The sequence below is a fragment of the Vicugna pacos genome, chromosome 13 (genome assembly GCF_048564905.1).
Source record: "Vicugna pacos chromosome 13, VicPac4, whole genome shotgun sequence".
Classification (NCBI taxonomy): domain Eukaryota; kingdom Metazoa; phylum Chordata; class Mammalia; order Artiodactyla; family Camelidae; genus Vicugna; species Vicugna pacos.
In genome coordinates, this window is record NC_132999.1 from 4350593 (window position 1) to 4374211 (window position 23619).

Below are 23619 nucleotides of genomic sequence, written 5' to 3' on the forward strand. Positions count from 1 at the left end.
TTTACTTAAAATTTTGCCCATGACTCTATGTATTCTTTTTTTATATAAAGTAATTGCGTTTGTTATGCAATGACACACATATAAAATGGCATCACTGAAGGTATCACCATATAAGAATTACAATGCTGATTTATCAGTTTGTTAGAAATTATGCACATGTAATGTTCCTGATAGGAAACTATAATAATATGCAGAATTGTGTCAAATCAAAATTACTATGATTTCTGCTAATATCATAAGATTCTGTAATAAAAACTGTAATTATGTGAACATGAACTATTTTACCACTCTACAAGACATTTTCTAGAATTTTTCTGAATTATACTGGCAATGAGACTGACTGTTTTGTTTGTTTTTACCTCAACAGGGAAACACTGGCCCCCTTGGCAGAGAAGGCATAATAGGCCCAACAGGTAGAACTGTAAGTCTGTCACAATAGAGGCCTTTCTTTTTCCTTTTCATAGTTTTAAAAAATTTAATACAATTCTAGAATACTCCATGAAGGACCACCCTGGGTATTTGAGAAGTAAAGGGCAAACATAGGTGTACATTTTCATCTGAAGGTTATTCCTGAGAATTTAGAGACCATGTATATGTGAGGAAGGTGTATATAGTGAGGTAGGCACTTAAAACTGGAGTCAAGAAAGGAAAATATAACTGGGCAGGGGAGGAGGGGTTGAGCATCATAAGCATAGGAGTGATCACTAAAGCAATTTAAAAAACATCCGTCTTCTGAAGGAGAGAGCATAGCAAAAGATGTGCAGATAGCTAAGATTGAGTCTTTGGAAGTGCCCACTATGAGGAAAGAAATAGGTGGTGGGAATACCAAGAAAATCAGAAAAGCACAAGTTTAAGATAGATCAGTTTGAAGAAAGGAGTAGCTAAAAGTGATCTTTAAGACAATAAGTTGCACTAGAAAATAGAGTACAGCTTTCAGTAAAGAAGAAAATAGACAAAAATATTGAATAATAGCTTTTCTCAAATTCTTACAGCAAACATTTCGAGTAGGGAGGATTATTTACATTTATGACATAAGGAAACAGATGAACTTTATAAAGGTTGCCTAGTTATTCAAGATGATACAGGTAGTGAATTACACAGCTGACACTTCTTACTTCAAGACCAGTGCTCTTTCCATTCCGTTCAAGCTATGCCTGGAGAGGAAACGGAGACAGTTAGTGTATGCCAGTGCCTTAGGAAATCTTGCTGTGCAGTAACAGAGAGAAATAAGACAATGGTTGGGGAGGTGGTCATGGGAGAGTTTTACAGTGCCCACAGTAGTGTAAGCACACAGGAGGAAGAGCCCAGCAGGGCCAAGGTGAGTCTTGGAAAGCAAAGATTCATTCTCTGCAGGGAATTAATACTTTGGATCTTTGAAAATGTTATATATATGAGACACAGAGTTTTAAAATGTAAAATGGAATGCTTCAAATAATGAGTATAACTATTTATTTTTTGATAAATTTAGAGAAGAATTCACCACCAAAGTTACTGGCTTTTTAACTTAAAAAAATGAAATATATAACTCAATATTTCTCTAGATTTGCAGCATTTACCATTCAGGGCGATGTAGTCTAAGTGGGAGATTGCAAGTGGGAGAATTCTCATACTTCAGTGGGTGGTTCTGCAGCAAGCTAAGGAACGCATAGTGTTCTGATTATGGAATGATTGTTCTCCTCTGTCAAAAATGTGAAATATTAATTGGTCAAGGAAAATGTGATTAAAAATGGCTCAACTAAAATATCATACTGTGTTTTGTTTATAGATAGTTCTTAAAGGCCCTTATGATATTCAGCATGCACATCAAATTTTTTCCTTTTTTTTCTTTCATTCTAAGGAGAACTTCTAAGGAAAGTTTTCTATGAAAAAATAAGTATTTGAGAATGGCTGAAATATTGTGTAAAAATAATCGTGGGGGATGGAGGACTTGCTTTTCCAAATAAGAAAACATTATTTCAAAGTCTTTGTAAATGAAACTATGTGGTAGTAAAAAGAAATAACAAATAGATCAATGTAACAGGCTAGAACCCAAAATTAGATCCCAGACTAATTAGGAATTTAATTATAACAAAAGTGGTATATCAGGATGATTTGGGCTGCAAGTAATAGGAACCATGAATCAAACTAGCTCTAATGATCAAGAAGCGTATCATACTGTCTCAGAGTTAGGTAGGACTTCAGATTTGGTTAATTTGGTGACTCAATCATGTTATCCAAGACCATTTCCATACCTCTACTCTGCTATCTTGAATGTTATCTTTGTAATTAGACTTAGGGCAAGATGACTACAGTTTCTTAAGAATTACATCTAGACATAATTATTTGAAGTGAAAAAGTGATCTGTAGCCTGGTCTTGATAAAAATAGAGCTTTTTCTAGAAGTCTCCCATTAAATTTTTTCTCATGTCTATTGATCAGCCACACAGCCTACACCAGCGATAGGGAAGGGAGATGGAATTCCTTCTAGTTCTAGTACTGCTGTGAGAAACTGGAACTCTATTTCACCTAGTTTAAAAAAAAATCCCAGATGAACTTTTAAAGACTTTAATAAGAAGAAGAAGAAGGACAAGAAGAAAATTTAAAAAGAAACAATTAAAAATCTTAGAAAAATTTTCTAGAAAACTGAACTATAGCTTAAGGGCTAGAGAGACCTCTTACATAAGTTGGGAAATCTGAAAACTATAAAAGAATAGAAAATATATTTGAATACTTGAAAAAATTTTAATTTTGTGTGGATAAAGTTTTAATAAATGAAATTAATGTAACTGGGAAAAAGTAATTGCAAAGCAGACAACATATAATGGGTTAATATGCAAAAAGCTTTACAGATTGGTACGAAAAAGCAGAAAACTCAGTAGAAAATTGAAGGATAAATCCCAAAGGTCAGTAATTATTTGAAAAGGTGCTCTCCTAACTTTTAGTCAGAGAAATGCCAATTAAGGTAATAATAAGATATTATATCTAACCTTTCAGGAAGGGCCATAGGGAGAATGGTACTCTTGTTTATCACTAGTAGAAATGTGAATTACAACCTTTATAGAAAGATATTTGTTAAAATATATGTACATATACCCTATGACCAAGCAGTTCCACTTTCAGGAATGTGTCCCATAGAAATAAAAGCACTCAATACACTAAGGAAATTCTACAAATATTTATTTCATAGCACTGTTTGTAGTGACAAAAAAGTATGAAATCACGTGAATGCTCATCTGTAGAGGGATGGTTGAGTAAATTGTGATCTTGCTATTTTGTGAAATGTAGCTATTAGAAAGAATTAGTTGTATCTGGTTTGGCTGACTTGCTGTTGTTTCATGATGTATAGTTAAGTGTGAAAAATATGATGCATAGAAGAGTATATAATATGGCATCAATATTATAAAATATGACCAATCACCCCATGCACATGTAAATATGTCAATATTTATTAAAAAAAAGTATGAAGAGATATGTACCAATTGTTAATACTGGCTTGGAAGTGGGGGAGGGTGTAAAAACAAGTTCTGTAAAGTTATCTTAAAAATCAGATTTTTAAAGTTAATATCCTAGTTTGAGATGAGTTAAGGACAAGATGGGAAACACAAAAGAAGTAATATAAATGGTGAATAAATAATGAGATGGTATTTTTAGACTGCAAGATTAATGAAAAATGATAGTACATGGCATATATCAGAAAAAACATACATTCCCATATATTGCAGGTGTGAATGCAATTTCAAACAAACTTTCTGGAGGATAATTTTTATCAAAAAGTTTAAAGAGTACAAGGATACTTATCAGTATTGTGTATCATGACAAAAATTAGAAAAAATCTAATAGGAAATTCATTTAAAATGTCATCATAGTTTATCAAATACTAGTAAGCATTATAGTTATGTGGGAAATGTGGATTGATATAGAAGAATATTTGGATTATATTTTGAAGGTGAAAATTCAGGTTACAAAAAAGATGAATAGTATTACCTCGTTTTTAATTAAAAAAACACATAAATAATTTCCACAAGGATGAACATGAAAATATTAACAGGAGTAACAGTAGGTCCAGCAACAGCAGACTTCACATTCTCTTCAAGTGCACATGGAGCAGCCACTGAAATAGATCGTATTTTAGGTTATAAAGCAAATTTCACTAAACTTAAAAAAGCTAAAGGTCATTTAAGATATATTCTAAGTCCATAATGGAATTAAATTAAAAATCAATAAATTAGAAAGACAACAGGAAAATCTGCAAACACTTGAAAATTAAACTTCACACTTCTAAATAATTTATGGAGTAAAGAGAGAGTCTCAAGAGAAGTTAGAAAATGTTATAAACTGGAGTTCCCTCTGGATGAACTCTTAATTCAAAAAGATATATGTACCCCAATGTTCATAGCAGCGCTATATACAATAGCCAAGACATGGAAACAACCTAAATGTCCATTGAAGGATGACTGGATAAAGAAGTGGTGGTATATTTATACAATAGGATACTACTCAGCCATAGAAAAGAATAAAACAATGCCATTTGCAGCAACATAGATGGACCTGGAGATCATCATTCTAAGTGATGTAAGCCAGAAAGAGAAAGAGAAATAACATGGTATCACTCATGTGAGGGATCTAAAAAAAAGTAAAAAGACACTAATCAACTTCAAAACAGAAACAGACTCGTAGACATAGTAAACAAACTTACGGTTATCAGGGGGAAAGGCAGTGGGAAGGAATAAACTGGGAGTTCGATATTTGCAAATATTAACTACTACATATAAAATAGATAAACAACAGGTTTCTTCTGTATAGCACAGGGAACGATATTCAATATCTTGTAGTAACCTATAATGAAAAAGAATATGAAAACCAATATATGTATGTATGTATGTATGTATGACTGAAACATTATGGTGTATACCAGAAGTTGACACATTGTAACTATACTTCATTTAAAAATAATAATAATAATAATAGAAAATATTATGAACTGAAAGAAAATGTAAACAATATGCCAAAATCTGGGATGTAGCTCAGAAGGAGGAATAGGAAAAGAAGATAAAAGAGGAGGAAACCAACCTAGAAACAAGGTTTTTCAAAGGCTGAGGGAAACAAACATTAGAATTGAAACTGTTAATTTCCTTTCTGAATTATTTTGCATTTGAGTGTCAGATCAGCTGTTTTGACTTAAATGAATTAAGTTGTGTATCCCTGTCTCACTTTAAGATGGAACTAGCGATAGCAAAACAGACATGATGAATCAATAGATTACATTTGTTTTTGTTTTGCTTTGTATAACTTAGGAAGAGAAAACTAGAATTTATAGAAATTTAACTAAGCAAGTCTTGCTAGGTAGAAAGACAACATAAATTATCATGTTTCTCCGTACAGCCTCGACTACATTTGATAAATAATTATCAACAACACTAAACTAACATTTTTTCTTTCTTTCAGGGACCCAGAGGTGAAAAAGGCTTCAGAGGTGAAACTGTAAGTTTAACTAAATTTGTGGTTTTAGTATTGCTTGTAGATACTAGGTTATAAGCTCCATGAAAGGAAGGACCTTTTTTGATTTTTTTCATTATTATACCTCTGATATTTGTGATAGGAAAACAAAAGTACAGTTTTCAGAAAGTACAGCTAACCTATATGGTATATTGCAGTGAAAGCTTGTAAACCCTAAACATATTTAAGAACCTTGCAGTCACATTCTTTGCAGATCAATGTGTGAAATGGAATATCTGCCTTGTCAGGCATCAGGAGAGGAGATGTGAGCCTTCTTCACAAACCAGATCAAGAGCACTGTTAAGTCACTTCAGATACACATCACTGTGTCCAGTCAGCACCCAAGAGGGCTGCAAAGCAGAAGCAAATCATTAGGTCTTTATTTCAGCCAACTGGAAACAGTGGGTCAGACAAAAGGTACACAGCATTTTCAGGACTAAATGGCTTCTACTGGCACTATTTCCTACTTTTCTAGGATGTCAAGTCTTCCACGTTAAAGAAGATATTTTGTAAAGGGGCCATTTTCCCCGCAGAACTTATTAAAGCAGCAGCCATAAACAGAGGGCAGGCGTGGCATGAAATGAGGGGTATGAGGCCGAGTACAGAAGGCACATAGGAATAAGCTTGCAGATAGCACTGAAGTCTTGATGAAAAGGTAATGAGATTATGCAGTGACAGCTGAGATTGTTGCTGTTCGCCATGGAGTATGCCTGGGGCTCAGAACAGGTAAATTGTAGTTATTTTAGTTTGCTGAAGAAGGGAATTTATGTGATGTCAGATAGCCTAAGAATCCTCAAAGGGCATTAAAACAGATGTGTTTAATTTGCAGGAATATGTCCCTTATATTTGCTCAGCCAACTTACTCTAACAGGAAGCAAGAATGTATGTACAGAGTGAAGCTACATATCCCCCAAGAGGAGTAGAAAAGGGAAAGAAAAAATGGGCTTGGAATTAGCCCATTTTCCATCCCTGTCTCCAACTGCCTCCCTGACCTATCCTCTCCAAGTACTGTGGCCAGAACATAAGCTCCCTCAGGATTAGGAAGCCTTGAGTACCTATGACAATGATTGTCACCAATGTCTCGCGTGAAAAAATTTCAGTGGCTCTGATGGATTACAAATTCAGTGGACAAGGCCTGTAATCTTAGGTTGCACTGATAGAAATATGGCATCCAGAATAGAGCAGATAGTGGCACCAGGCAGGCCATTCCCAAAGGGGAACATGGGCAAAATTAAAGCACATCCAATGGAGAAAAGCTTTCTCAGACAGTGATGTACGTGTCTAGGAGCGCGGTCACTCCTGCTCCTTGTTCTTTTGCTCTCTTCACTTGCTGGGTTTTGCACCTGCTTTTTCATGCCCATATTCTTTATCTCTGTGGTTCCTACTCATTTGAGGTTGCAGTCTAATGATAATTTGCTCAAGGGAGACTTGCTGAATTGCCACCCATAGACATAACACCTAGTAACCAGGACAACACCTGGCAACTGTTCCTCAGCCTTTACTTAAATGTCCTCTTAGGCTCTTTCAGACCAGCCTGTATAGAACAGCAATGTCTCCATTTGCCTGAGATTCCCTATCTTTCCATAACCTGTTGCTTTACAGCCTGACATATTGCATATCCATTTGTGGGTTTTTTTTTTTTGGCTTATTATACCTCCCCTCACTAGAATGTAGGCTCCATGACACAGACATGTTATCTGTTATTTGTCTTAATACTTTGTCCCTAACACCTAAGACGGTGTTTGTCTTACAGTTAGTGTTGAATAAATATTTAATAATTTACTGGTAAATGAATTAGAGAAGGCTTGAGGTGTTGGGACATGATGGTTGTCTTCAAATATTTGAAAGAGAGAGAGAATATGATAATAAGAGTAACTTCATTTATTTATTGAATTGAGTTTTCAATATCTGTGCTTAGTTCTCTGAGAGATAGTCAGCTCCATGAGGGCATGAGGAACATTTGATACCATCTGATTTCCAGTGCATTATAGTACCCAGCACATAATTATCACAGAATAGATACTGATTGACTAAATGGTTGGGATATGAAGCAAATTTTAACTCAATGTAATAATGAACTGTCTAATATAATAATGGACTGCTTTAAAATGAGCTAGTTTTGTGAGATGGGGAGGGTGTCACTGAAGTGCAGTGTCTCTCTCTCTGACTTACTGGACTGGTATCCCTGCGCTGAATAGGGAATTAGGATACACGCCTTTAAAGTCCCTTCCAGCTCTGAGAGTCTGTGATTCTACGTAAAAGAAAGTCAACAGGGCTCCCCCGTAAAAGAGTGAACAAAGGCACAGAACAGAAAGAAGAGTTCTTTAAAGTAGAGGTTAGTTCCTGTCAGGTTAAAGTTCTGTTCTGAGTCCATCCACTGCCTTAATTCTCCATCACTGGCACCCTTGTCCCAATGGCCACGGTGTCCCCTCTGGACTCCTGACTTATCTTTGTTCCTTCCACTTTCCCCCCACAATGCATTCTCTACATAGTAACTAGGGTAATTTCGTTAAAGCGTGAATCAGATTATATCACTCCCCTCTTTAAAACCTTCTTATGACTCCTTCTTGCACTTAGAATAAAGTCTAAATTCCTCTTCTTGGCTTACAATACCCTCCACAAGCTACCCCGTTTGCCTCTCCAAACTCAAGGTAAACCACAGTCTCTTGCCAACTACGCTGACCTCCTTTTCTGTTCTTTGGAACATGCCTTCCTTTACCTAGAACATTTTTTTCAACTGCTCTTTAAATAACTGGTTCTTATCTCATTATTCAGGTCTCCGCTCAGATATCATCTTAGAGAAGCCTTCCGCGACCACTCGGTCTTGTTATTCCTGGTCATTCTCCTTCACAATATCCTGTTTTGTTTTCTTCATAGCAGTTAGCACTATTTGAAATTATTTGTTGTCTGTCTCCTCTGCTAGAATATAAACTTCATGAGAGCAGGGAACTTTGATACTCTGGTTATCAGTGTCCAGAATAAAACCTGCTACGTAGTAGGTAGTATTTGAGAAATGAATTGATAAGTTAACTACTTCCAGTTCTAGCTGGTAGAGTGGCATTTCTTGAATTAACATAATTATTACTCTTTTGCTGTATGGGTTGCCATAGTTCTCTTCATACACAAGGTACAAACTCCCAGTACCCAGGTGGGGCACAAGGGCATTTAGTGTAGGCAATAAAATTAGCTACTGAAAAGTAAGGTTAACTGGCAAATTAGGATTAAGGGTTTATTCTGTTTTTATTGTTGAATAATTGTTAATATTTTTTATCCCCTCTTTTCCTTTGATTCCATTATGATTTAAAGAGCTTAATAAAAGTAATTTTTAATTCCTAGAGACTATCTTCAATTAACTTCATTCATAAAACCTTCAATAAACCTTTTTGTGCTTTCATCCTATGGACAAGCTTAGTAGCATTTCTTACAGTCTCCTTTGGACTTTCTCAGTATGTGTTACAGGTTTGTTTTCTTAAAGGGAATGGTTTAAATAATTGATTGGCTAAAGAATCCTAGTTAGCTACTGTTGTTTCAGAATCTGATATCCTCAGGGGGTCAGCTTCACATAATACCAGTACATGAGGCATTTTTGGAATGAATTTTATTAGCCAAGATCTATTGTACAGGGACAAATGTGACACTCCATTCCTTGTACAAAGATCAGAATCACAACAATCTATTAAATTGGCTTTATAAATTTTATTTTAAAATTTTTATGAAGCTGATATAAGAATTTATAAAGCTATGCTGTTTTACCAAGTTTTATACCAAGACCAAATCATGATTCAGTGCCTTAAAAAGGAGGGGGGATTACAGCTCACTGTACAGCTCACTCGAGCATGAATTTGGATTTCTTGGTAGGAAGCTTCGGATCTTCTACAGTTTAACATTGTAAACTGTAATAATGATCCCGAGTAAGTCCTCACCACCGCTGAGAGAGCTGTTTTGTTTCACCACATGTGAAAGAACGCCTTCCCTTTCTATTCTCTATTTGTTCCATGTCTGCCTGCCTGTGGACTATTTTAAAAATTAGTTCCTGGGTTCATAACTCTGAGAGTACTGGGACATCCTGAGAAAACTGCCTGGTAGAGAGCACGGAGGAATCTCCCCATCGCCCCCTACTTCAAAACTATCACGTTAATAGCAAATTAATCTTGAAAGGTGACAAAAATCTCCCGGTTTTCATGAGCCCCTCAAACACTTTTAGAACATGATTAATACTTTAAGTAATGCAAAGAGGATTGCCAGAAATATTGGGATATAATTATTAAAAAAAAATTAACTCCTAGTAGAACTGATATCCTAGTGTCAATCATCTGAAAAAAAATTTAACCAAATGTCACAATTTGAAACATTTAACTTAAAGCTATAGAAGTAGAAAAAGTGGAGAGTAAATAATCCCAGCATTAATTTTTAGATAGCTGCTTCATTTTATAGCATATTAATTAAAGAAAATCAGTAAAATGGTGAAGAACCCCATTGACGCTTTCTCAGATGTGACCTAAATTGCTTCACAATTCTTGATTGGCAAAATTATCTTATTTGTCTCTAATTTGACAGTGAGGAAGGTGGTTTGAGCACAACAAGGAAAAACTAAGTTATGGGAAAATATGTCCTAGATATTAACAAATTAAGAATTTAAGGCGTATATTCATATGATTCTTTTTAAAATTCATAGTGTAATTCATTGAAATGAAAAAATTACCAAACTCTTAATTCAAGTACACATTCTTTTTACACTCAAACCTCAAAATTAAATTTCCCAATGTGTATGCATGTGTGACCTTCTTTCTCCCATTAGGAAGAAAATTGATTAAAGGCTTGGAAATTACAATTCTAAAGTGAATCTTGGAGATTATCTTCCCCAAACCTATTATATTACAGTCAAGATATTTGTGATCCAAATGTGCAACTCACTCAAAGATATACAGCTAATTAGGTACTGAGATAAGACCAGGGCCCAGATCCCCCAAATCCCATGATATTGTACTTTTATATGAATCACAGTACCTCTCCGAAAACAAGGGTGAGGAGCAACGTGGGTGAGGAAGATGGTAGTACTCACCCCGTACCTACATTTAAGAATACCCCAGCCACCCACATGACAGATTCCATATGAAAAGTTTCCTGATTTGTAGTTATCTCCTATGCCTTGTAATTTAGTCATTCCATCTTAATTACATTACTGTCTAATAATAAATCTTATTTATACTACCAGCCTCCCAGTTACACCCTCTATACAAGGGGCTCTCAGCCAGGAGCCATCATGCTCCGCTCCCAGGAGATAGCATGTCTGGAGGCATTTTCGGTTGTCAGAATTGGAGAAGAGGGAGCAGTGCTAGTGGCATCTAGTGGGTAGAGACCAGGGATGCTGCTACACATCCCACCATGCAGGCTTGTCAGTTCATAAACAAGGGAAGGGAAGCTCTCTGTACCTAAGTCAGCCTAAAGTAAAGGTCATCCAACTAAATCAAGATTATATCTACATAAAGGCAAAGGCTAACAAAGTCAGGTTTCAGGGCATACACTTATCAGTATTCTTCGAGTCTAATGAAAAAATGCATTACTTTTGAAGGACCATTATGTAAATTTTGGAATTGAACAGAGGGAGAGTCTATATTCAAAGGTGATGCTGTCACTATAGCCAAATATCCACATAACCATTCGCATTAATTTGGTTCCCCTGTAGGAAGTTAACATAGACAATCATAGTTTTATTATAAACTGTTTATATTCTAATGTCCTTTAGATACTTGTTTATATAGGATCCAGAGAGAATGAATCACTTTTCCTTAATGGTGGGTTAGGTAGAAGAATAAAAAAGGAATATTTTGTTTTACTTGGCCTTATTCAACAACTTGGCAGTTGTTTCATTGGGGTCATCCTGCCCTGGCTTGTTTTGTTTTAAGTGTTTAATTTGATCCTTTTGTGATGATCTGACTTGTCCTGGGTAACAAACTGAAATGAACTTAGTAAAAATAGAATCCTTTTTCTTTCTATGACAGAATGCTTTTTCAGAGTCAGAGATAAGATATTTTGTACTGAACCATCAGTGAGATTTTGCGACTGTCAGAAGTTTGCTAAGTAGGGTGAAATGTCAACTGTTTATTTTCACAATGTTGATCCAGAATGGAGAAACTTAAAACAGCCAATTCACTCTGAGCCTCTGTGTATTTAAAAGGCTATCTCCAGCATACAATTTCTCTAACTTGCCATGCAGCTTCTGAGATAAAAGTTTTATGCATTTACTGCTTTAAATTGTAATCATAAATCATACAAACCAAGAAATGTCCAGCAGGCATGGTATCGGAGTACTCTGTCCTTTTTAAGTTACTGTGTGTTGTTTGTTCTTGTTGTCACAGTATATTTAGAATCAGCAGCTTAGGCAATAAAAGATACTTAATACAGGTCAAACATAGTATCAACGTTATTCAAAACTCAGTTGAAGATAAATTTTGCTTTGCCATCTTTTAACCATAACCTGAATTTGACTCAATGTAGTCTTAACATTCAGTTGACCATGAAGTAAGTTAAATTTTGAGCATTCTTTGCATAGTGATTACTGTTATTTCATTTTGGAAAATGTCAGCATAAGTTTTTGAATTTTACTATACACATTTTAACTATTCTCCTTTCTAAACTAATACTAGTAATTTTAGCATTATTAATTTGTTCATTCATTGACAATCTTTGAACCCCTACTGTGTATTAGGCACTATTCCTGTTCCAGAAAATAGAAAGGTGACTAAGACACTTTAGAGGTCCCCAGGGACTTTCCAGTGTGTTATGTACTACGGAATGCAAAAGTGATTAGTTGAGCAGGAGGAAGGTGGCATGAGGGGTAGGCAAGGTGGGTATGGAGTTTTAAAGAAGTATTGGAAGAGGAATGGGAATTAAGGAGACAGAAAAGGTAAGGAGGACCATTCCTGGTCAAGGAAATAGCACATGCAAGAGAATGTATTATGAAAGAACTTGGAAGACTCGGATCTACAGTTGGTCAGTTCTAGATGGGGTGTAGGATGGGTAAGTGGAGGTAAGGCTCAGACCTTGAAGAAGAGGCAGGGGTGCATACCGACTAAGAGCATATACTTCTGTATTCAGCTGACTTGGATTTTAATCCTAGCTCTGCCCCATATTTGCTGGTTACTTAACCATTTCCTTTTCTTAATTGCAAAGTAGAAATATAGCACACAACTTGGCATACAATGAGTTCTTAATAAATGAGCACACAATTTGACATATAGTGAGTTCTCAGTAAATGGTAGCTATCACTGTTAAGAAGTTTATACTTGGGGGTTGGGTTGTAGCTCAGTGATAGAGTGCGTGCTTAGCATGCATGAGGTCCGGGGCTTAATCCCCAGTACCTCCATTAACAAATTTGTAATAAAAAGATAAACATTAAAAAATTTTATACTTACCCACTAAGCAGTAAAAAGCCATTGAATGACTTTAATTAAATAATGACACCATTATCTTTCCATTTTTTAAGTAGAATGTAATTAGGATAGTAGAGAATAGTCAGGAAGTCAAGTTAGGAGTCCAGGCACGACATGATGTCTTAGTCAGCTAGGGCCGCTGTAACAAATTGCCATAGACGGGATGGCTTAAACAATGAGCATTTATTTTTCATAGTTCTGGAGACTGGGAAATCCAAGATAAAGGTGCTAACAGATTCTGTATCTAATGAGGGTCCTCTATGTGGTTTGCCTTCTTGCTATAACCTCACATGGTGGAGAGAGATCATCTCTCTCGTGTCTCTTCTTGCAAGAGCACTCCCATGCGTGAGAGCTCCACCTGATTTAATCAGCTCCCAGAGATTCCCCATCACATTAGAGATTCGGGACTCAACATACGAATGTAGATGGGGACACAAACATTCAGTCCATGGCAGATGATCAGCACTAAACTAAGACAGTAGCTGTGAGGATGGAGTAGTATTTTGGAAAGATTTGGAGGTGAAATCAACAGTAGGTGAATTTGGGGGTAAAAGGAGATGTCTAGGGGCACGGAAGTTTCCATTTTTGACCATTAGGTGGATGGTAGATAGAAATAACAGGAAAAACATACTTAGATAGTATTAACATTTTTAAATGTTACATTTATAAGTTTACTAAAATGAATAAATTTAGTTTCTAGTAATATCAGCAAAACATGAGCGTGTATGTCCAGCTTGTTCAGCAGTGTGGGTGAGAGCTGAGTTAAGAACATAAAACTTCAAAATACGAAAACGACTTTGACTCTTCTGACTTACCTGACACGAAAAGGCAGTGATGACAGTTGCATCTTAGTGGTCTTGTTTATACCACACCAAAACCATAATATATACATATTGTGCTTTGTCTCCTTTCTCTAGGGTCCCCAAGGACCACGGGGTCAACCAGGGCCTCCGGTGAGTTTACTTATATCTGTTTACCGTTGATGCTTCTATGCCTGCCTGGTTCGAGACATTTACTAAATACTTTATAAATTTGTTATGTTCCAGGGTCCACCTGGAGCACCAGGCCCAAGAGTAAGTTTTCTTGGTCTCGTTTATTTTATCTTGGTCTAAGATAATTTTAAAGCCTATTCTATTAACTCCTTGTCAAAAGGCATCCCTGCTGTCTGCCTCTGTTCTTTTTGTGAATCTGATGTAGAGCCTTCGCAACTATAATAAACCTTGAAATTCAAGCCTCAGACCTGTTGTCCATAAAATGGGGATGGTATTGCTTCCTTTCTTGGGTGGACTTGAGTTTTAAAAAAGAAGTAAAGTGCTCAGCACAATGTCTGAGATAATTAGTGCTCAAAAAAATACTAACAGACACCCTTCATTTCTTGTATTTCTGGGGCCTAGCTCTCGTTTTTCAAGCTTTCTTTTTCGCCAACCAGAGTTTTCCACTTTTTAAGCTTTGCGTGAATCCTTCCCAGTTGCCGGTGGCTGTAGAAGCGCTCAGACTTCCCCTGTATCTGTTTGTGATCTGTTACAACCCAAAACTTGCTCCCCTGGCCTTTGAGGCAATACTTCTGTGCCTCTTTATCAGCTATCATCCCCTGGCTCAGTGTTCCAAGACTGGTATCCCTTGTGTGTTGTATCCACTCTCCTACTCAGTAATCTCTTTGTCTTCTTGCTTCCTACACAAGGTCTCCATCTCTCTTCATCCTCACCCATGCCCCGTTCCTGCAGCGGCCTGGTCAAACACAGTGGTCCTTGGTCAGATTTCCTGCCTAAAGGAGATCCGCTGTTGGCTACACTGTCCAAACAATGACCCGTCCTATGCCTTCCAAACCTTACCTATTTCCACATGCTGCTCTGGTAGCATCTGAATGTCTGAAAGTTCTAGCCGATAGATCACTGTGGTCCACTCCCAGCAGGTCAGGAACGCTTCATTGCCCTCAGCTTTCCAGCAGGGCAAGAAATCACCCTCAAGCGATGTGCCGCGAGGAAGATTGTCTCCTCAGAAGCAAGAGATCCATTTTCTCTATGATTTTTAAAAATTGTTCCCCCTTTCTGCCATCTGACTGATGGGGATTGAAACCTTCCCTGGCATGAACATCAATGGAAATGTCTTTTTTTAAAAAAAAAAAAAAGAAAAAACCTTCAGATTACACTCCACATCTCTACTCTTCCCTTCCTCCTAGATCCTCACAATGCATGGGTTAGCGATACCCTCATCAGTTGCCTTCTCACCTTATAATGGCTTTGCTATATCATAGCTGCCTTCCTAAGAACGAGTTCTGAAAGATCATACATCATTGGCAAACTGGAGGTGTTTAGTGAAAGTTTTCATGTTGAAGTGTCAAACTGTAGGGCATCACATCCCTGTCTCACTTGGAAAATGTTTGTATGTGTTCCTATATAACCAGAATGAATTAGGACATGTGAGAAGTTTTTGCTCTGGGCAAAATGTGGATAAGAATATATACTTTGAGGCATTATTAGGAGGATTGAATGAGAAAATATATGTGCTCAACGCACTGTAGGTACTCAATATTAGTTTCTTTGTTTCCTTCTCTTTTCCTCCTTCCTGTCTTCCTTCTTCCTGGCCAGTATGAAACCCAGTTTCTTTATACCGTCTTTCTGGGACTTGCAGAGTCCATTGTAGAAAAGTGGTAGTGTAGCCTTGAAAATAAGATTTCCACAGCAGAAGCTGAAATAACAGTGAGAAAATACCTACATATTCTTTCTAAATTCAACTTATGATCATATCTTCTGTGAAACTCCTCTTAAGTCCATCCGCTCATACACTGCAAGAAAGAACTGATCACTTCCCCTTTTTCATTCATACTCATTTGTTTCCGTGCCCATCTTCCTCTACTGGATTGTGAACTCTCTGAAGGTAAGCACTATTTTTTTGTATGTCTTTTCCACTCAAGCCCTTAATAAGTGTCTATTGAATAAATGAATAAGTGCAAACAGGCAGGTTGCAACTCTAAAAAATTTCAGTGGGAATCCTCCAAACCAGGGAGGGAAATGGTGTTTAGGATGGAATGGGATCATAGAATTAGAGATAAAAGTCCTCTTAGTAAGTAAGTAGTTATTATTTTAGACTGCGAGTTGTGACTCATTAATGGATCATAGGACCAGTTTAGTGAGTCTCATTCAGCATTCTTTTGAAATGAAACTAAATGAAGAAGAATAGAAAAAGTATGGGGAGTGACTGTTTAATGGATACTTGGTTTCTTTTAGAGGTGATGAAAGTGTTCTGAAATGAAATAGTGGTAATGGTTGCACAACATAGTGAATTTAGCAAAGCAACTGAATTGGATACTTTAAAATAGTGAATTTTATGTTATGTTATGTTATGTGAATTTTACCTCAATTAAAACAAATTTAAAAATGCAAAAACCCCACAAAAATCAGTATAGCATCACTAGTAGGAATAATTACAGCTTTGTGAAACTTTCTGGTTAAATATATATTTGTATGAACCTTATCATGATGTAAAAATGTATTTCTTACTGTGGGTCAAGATAAGAAAAGTTTGAAAACCTCTAACATAGTCCATCCCCCTTTTTTTAAGATCTATGGAAGTAAAGTAACTTGTTGAAGTCCCTAAGGTAGAATATCTAAAGGAAAATGTTTCAGGGAAAGGAATATACTGATGGTGCTGCTTCTGAATTTGAGGATATTGTCTGGGTGATGACCAGATCTCAGTGTACAATGGTAAGATAGTTAGAAACTAACCAAAAAATTTCAACAGAATGTCAAAATTAACTGAAAATGATTGGGAGGATAAAGGATGGGCATGGGCATGTGTAGGGTGAGGAGTGGAAATGATAATCCTTAAAAATCATTAAATGATATAAGGGATTTCCCCTTAGTTACTCCAGTGAATCTTCAGCTCTGGAACCTGGATTGGTGAACTGAGGGGCTGCAACTGCTCGTATCATCCTGGTTCCCCAGAACAAGCAGTTACTTCCACCATGGAGAGGGGCATGACCTGACATCAGTCCCTGTCCCATCAATGTTTTCACCATCCAGTGATGCCAGGAAAATAACACTTCCCAAAATACTGAGGTGCCCAAACTAGATCTATATTTTACTCAAACAAGTTGGAAAGGAACTATGAATATTACATTCCCTCGAGGTATGATGAATTCTCCTAATTTCCCTCATTAGTCCCACTAATCTGGTAAGTCTTTATCCTCTGTATTCTATTTTATACGCACATTTTCATAAACCTTTAGTGATTTTCACATACGATTATGTTCTCTCTAGCCCAAGTACATGGTGAAAGCTTTTTCTTTTGGATTCCCTCACTGTGCGTAGTAAGATTTTCATACTCAGATGTGGACGCTTGGATGTTGCTGAATGACTTCCCAAGCAAAAATCATTCTAATAGTCTCCCGGGGCCTGCCCTCCCTAAAGGTTATCCTGGAGAAAAAATTAATAAATTCAACAAATTGATTATCTACTATGTGCCAGGCATGAGCTAGGGTTTAGGGACACATTGGGCATTATAGGGATAAGAAAATTTATGAATAGACAAGTTTTATGATACTCTTTTCTTTCTAGTACCTACTGGGGTGGGGGGGGGAACCCTGCTTTTTCACTGAGTTGACATTTGCAGTGTTGGTGGTTAAAACTGCTAGCATCGTAGCCTGAATCAAGTACCAAACACTACAATATTCATCTACTAAAAGCCATTGTATTCTTTATTGCCACACAATCACAGAAAATAAAATATGGGTCACTTCAGTAAAGAATATCCTACAGTTTATTCATCCATCCAGTCCTCTGTTCATGGGAGTTTGTTTCCAGTCTGTTTCCTGATACAAACAGGATAAATGTCTTGTCCATATACGTACCATTTTGCAGAATATCTCTAGGACCAATTCCCAGAAGTGGGAATGGTTAGGTGTAAGGGCTAATGAGCATGTTTATTATTTTTGATTGTGAAAAAATATAGATACAATTTATCATTTTAACTATTTAGATGTATGCTTCAGTGGCATTATGTACATTCACATTTTTGTGCAACCATCACCACCACTCACCTCTAGAACTTTTCTCATCTTCTAAAACTGACACTCTGATCCATTAAACAGTAATTCCCCATCCCCTCCTTTCCCCAGTCCCTGGAAACCCACCATTCTACTTTCTATCTCTATTAATTTGACTATTCTAGGTACCTCATATTAGTGGAAACATACAGTATTTGTCCTTTTTCACATGGCTTACTTCACTTAGTATATCTTCAAGGCTCATCCTTGTTGTAGCATGTATCAGAATTTCTTTCCTTTTTAAGGCTGAATAATATTCCATTGTATATGAATGCCACTTTCTTTTTTTAATCCAGATGAACACTTGGGTTGCTCCCACCTGTTGGCGTTTGTGAATAGTACTGCTATAAACATAGGTTACAAATATTCGAGTCCCTGCTTTCATTTCAGTGTATACCCAGAGGTGAAACTTCTATATCGTATGGTAATTTTATGTTCAACTTTATTAGAAATTGCTATGCACTTTTTCCATAGCAGCTATACCATTTTCACATCCCCACCAATGGTGCACAGGATTCCGTTTTCCCCATATCCTCCCCAACACTTGTTATATTCTGTTCATTTGATAACAGCCACCCTAATGGGTGTGAAGTGGTAGCTAACTATGGTTTTGATTTGCATTTCCTTAATGATTAGTGATGTTGAGCATCTTTCCAAGTGCTCACTGACTTATGTAACTTCTTTGAGAAGAAAAATTGACTTACATTATCTACTTCAGAAAAATGTCTTTGCCCATTTTTAAACTGGGTTACCTGTTTTTGTTTTGTTGTTTTTGAGTTTATTAAATATTACCCTTATGGTTTGCAAATATTTTTTCTCATTACATTGGCTGTCTTTTCACTCTGTTGACAGTTTTTTGCACAAAAATCTTTAACCTTGATGTAGTTCAGTTTATCAGTTTTTTCTATTACCTTGCTTTTGATGTCATCCCCAAGAAATCAGTGCCAAATCCAATGTCATGAAGCATTTCTCCTATATTTTCTTCTAAGAGTTTTGTAGTTTTAGCTCTTAAATTTAAGTGTCTGATCCATTTTGAGTTAATTTTTGTATGTGATGTAAGGCTCTGACGCATTCTTCTGTAGATGAATGTCAAATTTTCACAGCATTATTTGTTGAAAGACTATTCTTTCCCTAGTGAATGGTCTTAGCACCCTTCTAAAAAATCATTTAACCATGTATGTGAGGATTTATTTCTGCACTCTGTTCTATTCCATTGGTCTGTATGCCAGTACCACACTGTTTTTTTGTTTTTAACTTTTATTTAGTTCTAGTCATTTTACAATGTTGTGTCAAATTCCAGTGCAGAGCACAATTTTTCAGTTACACATGAACACACATGTATTCATTGTCATTTTTTTTTTTTTTGCTATGAGCTACCACAAGATCTTGTATATATCTCCCTGTGCTCTATAGTATAAACTTGTCTATCTATTCTGCATAAGCCTGTCAGTATCTACAAATTTTGAAATCCCAGTCTGTCCCTTCCCACCCCCTGCCCCCTTGGCAACCACAAGTTTATATTCTATGTCTATGCGTCTGTTTCTGTTTTGTATTTGTTCTTTTTTTTTTTTTTTAGAGTCCACATATGTGTGATCTCATATGTTATTTTTCTTTCTCTTTCTGGCTTACTTCACTTAGAATGACATTCTCCAGGAACATCCATGTTGCTGCAAGTGGCATTATGTTGTCATTTTATGGCTGAATAGTATTCCATTGTATAAATATACCACCTCTTCTTTATCCAGTCATCTGTTGGTGGACATTTAGGCTGTTTCCACGTCTTGGCTATTGTAAATAGTGCTGCTATGAACACTGGGGTGCAGGTGTCATCCTGAAGTAGGGTTCCTTCTGGATATATGCCCAGGAGTGGGATTCCTGGGTCATATGGTAAGTCTGTTCCTAGTCTTTTGAGGAATCTCCATATTGTTTTCCACAGTGGCTGCACCAAACTGCATTCCCACCAGCAGTGTAGGAGGGTTCCCTTTTCTCCACAGCCTCTCCAGCATTTGTCATTTGAGTACCACACTGTTTTAATTCCTGTAGCTTTGTAGTAAGTTTTGAAAGTGAAGTGTGAGACCTCCAACTTTGTTCTTTTTCAAGATTGTTTTGGCTGTTTGGGATCTAAGCCCTCTTTTGTATTTACCTGCATAGTCACTTTACCAGTGCTCTTTATTTCTTCATGTGGATTCAAGTTTCTGCCTAGCATTCTTTGTTTCAGTCCAGAGGACTCCCTTTATTATTTTCCTAGGAAAAACTTGCTAGTGATGAATTGCCTCAGTTTTTGTTTATCTGGGAATATCTTAATTTTTTTCTCATTTTTGAAGAATAGTTTTACTGAATATACAATTCTTGGTTGACAGTCTTTTTCTTTCCACACTCTAAATATGTCATTCTACTGCTTTCTCACTTTTATGGGTTTTTTTGTTTGTTTGTTTTGAGGGAGAGGGTGGTGAGGTAATTCAGTTTATTTTATTTACTTATTTTTTTTTTAAATGGAGGTACTGGGGATTGAACCCAGGATCTCGTGCAGGCAACACAAGCACTCTACCACTGAGCTATACCCTTCCCCCCTCACCTTTATGGTTTTTGATGAAAAATCTGATCCCTTGGATATGATGAGTCTCTTTTCTCAGCATTCAAGAGTCTCTCTTTGTCTTTAGCTTTCAACAGTTTGACTATGATGTGTCTAGGGGAGTTCATTGAGCTTCTTGGAGATAAATGTTTTTCATCAAATTTGGGATATTTCCAGCCATTATTTCTCAAAATATTCTTTCTATTCTCTTTTCCTCTTTCCTTCTCCTCTGAGACTCCCATTATGCATATGTTGGTATGTTTTCTGATGTACCATAGGTCTCTGAGTCTTTCTTCATTTTTTACTCTTTTTACTCCTCTGACTGGATAATCTCAATAGGCTATTTGTAAATTCACTGACTCTTCTGTCTACTGAAATCTACAGTTGAGCCTCTCTAGTGAATTTTCAATTTAGTTATTGTATCTTTCAACTACAAAATTTCTATTTCTCTTCTATAATTTCTCTCTCTTAATTGGTATTCTTTATTTGGTAGGACATCTTTTTCATACTTTCCTTTAGTTCTACAGATATGATTTCCTTTAGTTCTTCGAATGTATCTGAAATACCTGATTAAAGTCCTTGTCTACTAAGTTCAACATCTAGGCTTCCGCAGGAACAGTTTCTGTTGATTGCTTGCTTTCATGTATGGGGGGGGGTCATACCTTAATGTTACTTTTCATATCTTATAATTTTTTTCTTGAAAACTAGACATTTTAAATAATGTGGAATCTCTTGAAATCAAATTCACTCCAACCTCAGTGTTTGTAGTTGTTGATATTTGTTGTTTGTTTAGTGACTCTTCTGAATTTTATGAAGTCTGTATTCTTTGACATATGTGACCACTAAATTCTCTACCCAGCTTAGTGGCCAGTTAATGATCAGAGAGAGATTTCCTTAAATGCCAGAACCAGTGCATCTCTCAGTATTTGCCAAGGGTCTCTGTGTGCATGTTGGAGCACTCCTTTAATGCTCAACCAGGCAACTGACAACTATACCTGTCTCTTAACTTCATATTTTCACAGAGCCTGAAGGTCAGCCAGAGGAGAAAGCTTTTAAGGCCTTCTTTTTTCCTGAGCTTGTACACACCCCTGTGCATGCAAATGGACTTCTAGGTTCACAGGAATATGTCAGAGCTTTTCAAAGTCTCTATGGACATCTCATTCCCTAGCATTTTCTTAGCCTATTGTGTGCCACAACTGTTTTCTACTGTTTCAGGCAGACACAAAATTACACAACTCCATCAAAATGTTTTTGAAAAATGCTCTCTGCAAAGAGGCTTTCTGTACTTAGCTCTGAGTCAGGTGAAATAAAGACAGCCTTGCAAGTGGTGTCTTCCAGGGAACCACCAGACAGGTCAAATAATGAAATTTCAGTGGAAATGAGGCTTTGAGGCAACTCCAGTGCCATTCTCCTCTCTCCTGTGGTTTCCAGGCTTCTTGTTTTCCTTGTGATTATGGGCTGTTGGTTTTTCAAGGCTACCACAGAGCTGGAAAGAGAGGCATGGGAATAGCAAATTAAAGCTTTACAAAGCTCACTGTTCTTACTGAAATTCAGCTATTTTTCTTAAATGCTGTCCAGATTGCTGCAAGCATTTTGTTAATTTCTGTAAGTCTGAAAATTCTGACTTTTTCCCCCCAGTTTTCTTATTGCTTTTATAGAAGAAAGAATTCTGGGAGGTCATAACGCCTCCATTTTTGCTGTCTTTTAAGTCTTTAGTCTTCAGTACACATCTTTTTAATATTCTGTATGATTAAATGGAAGAGCATATAAAGTACTTCTGCTATATACTGGAGTACAGTGGTTGCCTCAAATAAAAGCACTTGTGGAATTGTTGCAGTTGCAAACTGACCTAGCTGCTTTTTTCATGGAACACTACTTGACAAAATAACAGTGTTATTCAGACATGAATATCTGGAGGATGTTTTCTTGAAAACGAATGGAATAAGCCTGTCATTTCAAGGAAAACAACTAGCAGAATTTGATGCCAATGATAAATTTCAATCTTTCAAGTAAAAATAACAACTGAGAAAAACTTGTATCTATCACAGCTGTGACAGCTTCCCATTATTTATGTTTTTCTGATGAGACTGGTGACAGTGTTAATGAATATAATTTTTTGATGTGATTTAATGAAATGTGTCAGTATCTGGAAGATCTGGGTTATTCCATGAACCATTATTTTCCAAACGATCAATGCATAGATAAATGATTCTTTCATAGTTTAAATCAATATGTTTTAATATAAAAGAGTACAAAGTTTGTAGGTATGGTTTCAGATTTCACATTTTAACCAATCCTTAAGAAACTACCACTCATCAAGTTTTGGTATAGTATCAAAGAAGAGTACCCACAGTTATCTGCAAAGACTACTAAAATAATCTTTTTTTCCAACTGCATATCTCTAAGGCCAGTGTTCTTCACATACAGACTGAATACAGAAGCAAACAGGAGAATCTAGCTACCTCCTCCTAATCCAGTCATTAAAGAGATGTACAAAAGTGTAAAACAATGCCACTCTTCTAATTTTTTGTTTTGAAAAATACAATTATTTTTAGTTAAAAAAATAAGTGTTTATTTTTATTAATATATAATAGGTTTATTGTTTTAAGTCAACTGACACATTAATTTCTACTATAGTAAATACCAAATGTTATAACTCACATAAAAGAAGTTTTATAAAGTCTTTAATATTTAAAAGGACAGAGAGCTCCTGATTCCAAAGAGACTGAGAACTGCTTACTGCTAGCTTTCATAAGATTAAAGCCCTAATCCCAAACTGGAAGACATGAAGGTGGCTATTGTTTAGTACTTAGTTCCGTTGCCCATTGTTAGTGCCGATATTTTTGGTGACCCATGTCCAAAATCTGCTGACTCACACAGGCATGAATGGTCAGAACTATTTAATCTGCACAGGACTTTTAAGGCTAAGCCTTTCTACTTCTTGACGAGGCCACGCCTCTCTATCTCAAGGCCTTTGTTCAAGCGTGTTACCTCTGCCTGGAAAGCTCTCCCACCCCTTCTAACAACTCTTGTTGGTTCTACGGATCTCAGGTGAAATGTCACCACATCAAGGAAGCCATCCCTGATCTATTTCTT

The 23619-nt window shown here is 36.5% G+C and overlaps 1 protein-coding gene across 1 annotated transcript in view; it reads left to right on the forward strand.

Moving 5' to 3' along the window:
- COL24A1 (collagen type XXIV alpha 1 chain) overlaps window positions 1-23619 on the forward strand; it is a 397032-nt gene that overhangs the window by 358673 nt on the left and 14740 nt on the right. The window contains exons 57-60 of the mRNA XM_072974057.1: window positions 368-421; window positions 5424-5459; window positions 13825-13860; window positions 13954-13980. Of these exons, the coding sequence (XP_072830158.1) occupies window positions 368-421; window positions 5424-5459; window positions 13825-13860; window positions 13954-13980 (153 nt within the window). The remainder of the gene's footprint in view (window positions 1-367; window positions 422-5423; window positions 5460-13824; window positions 13861-13953; window positions 13981-23619) is intronic.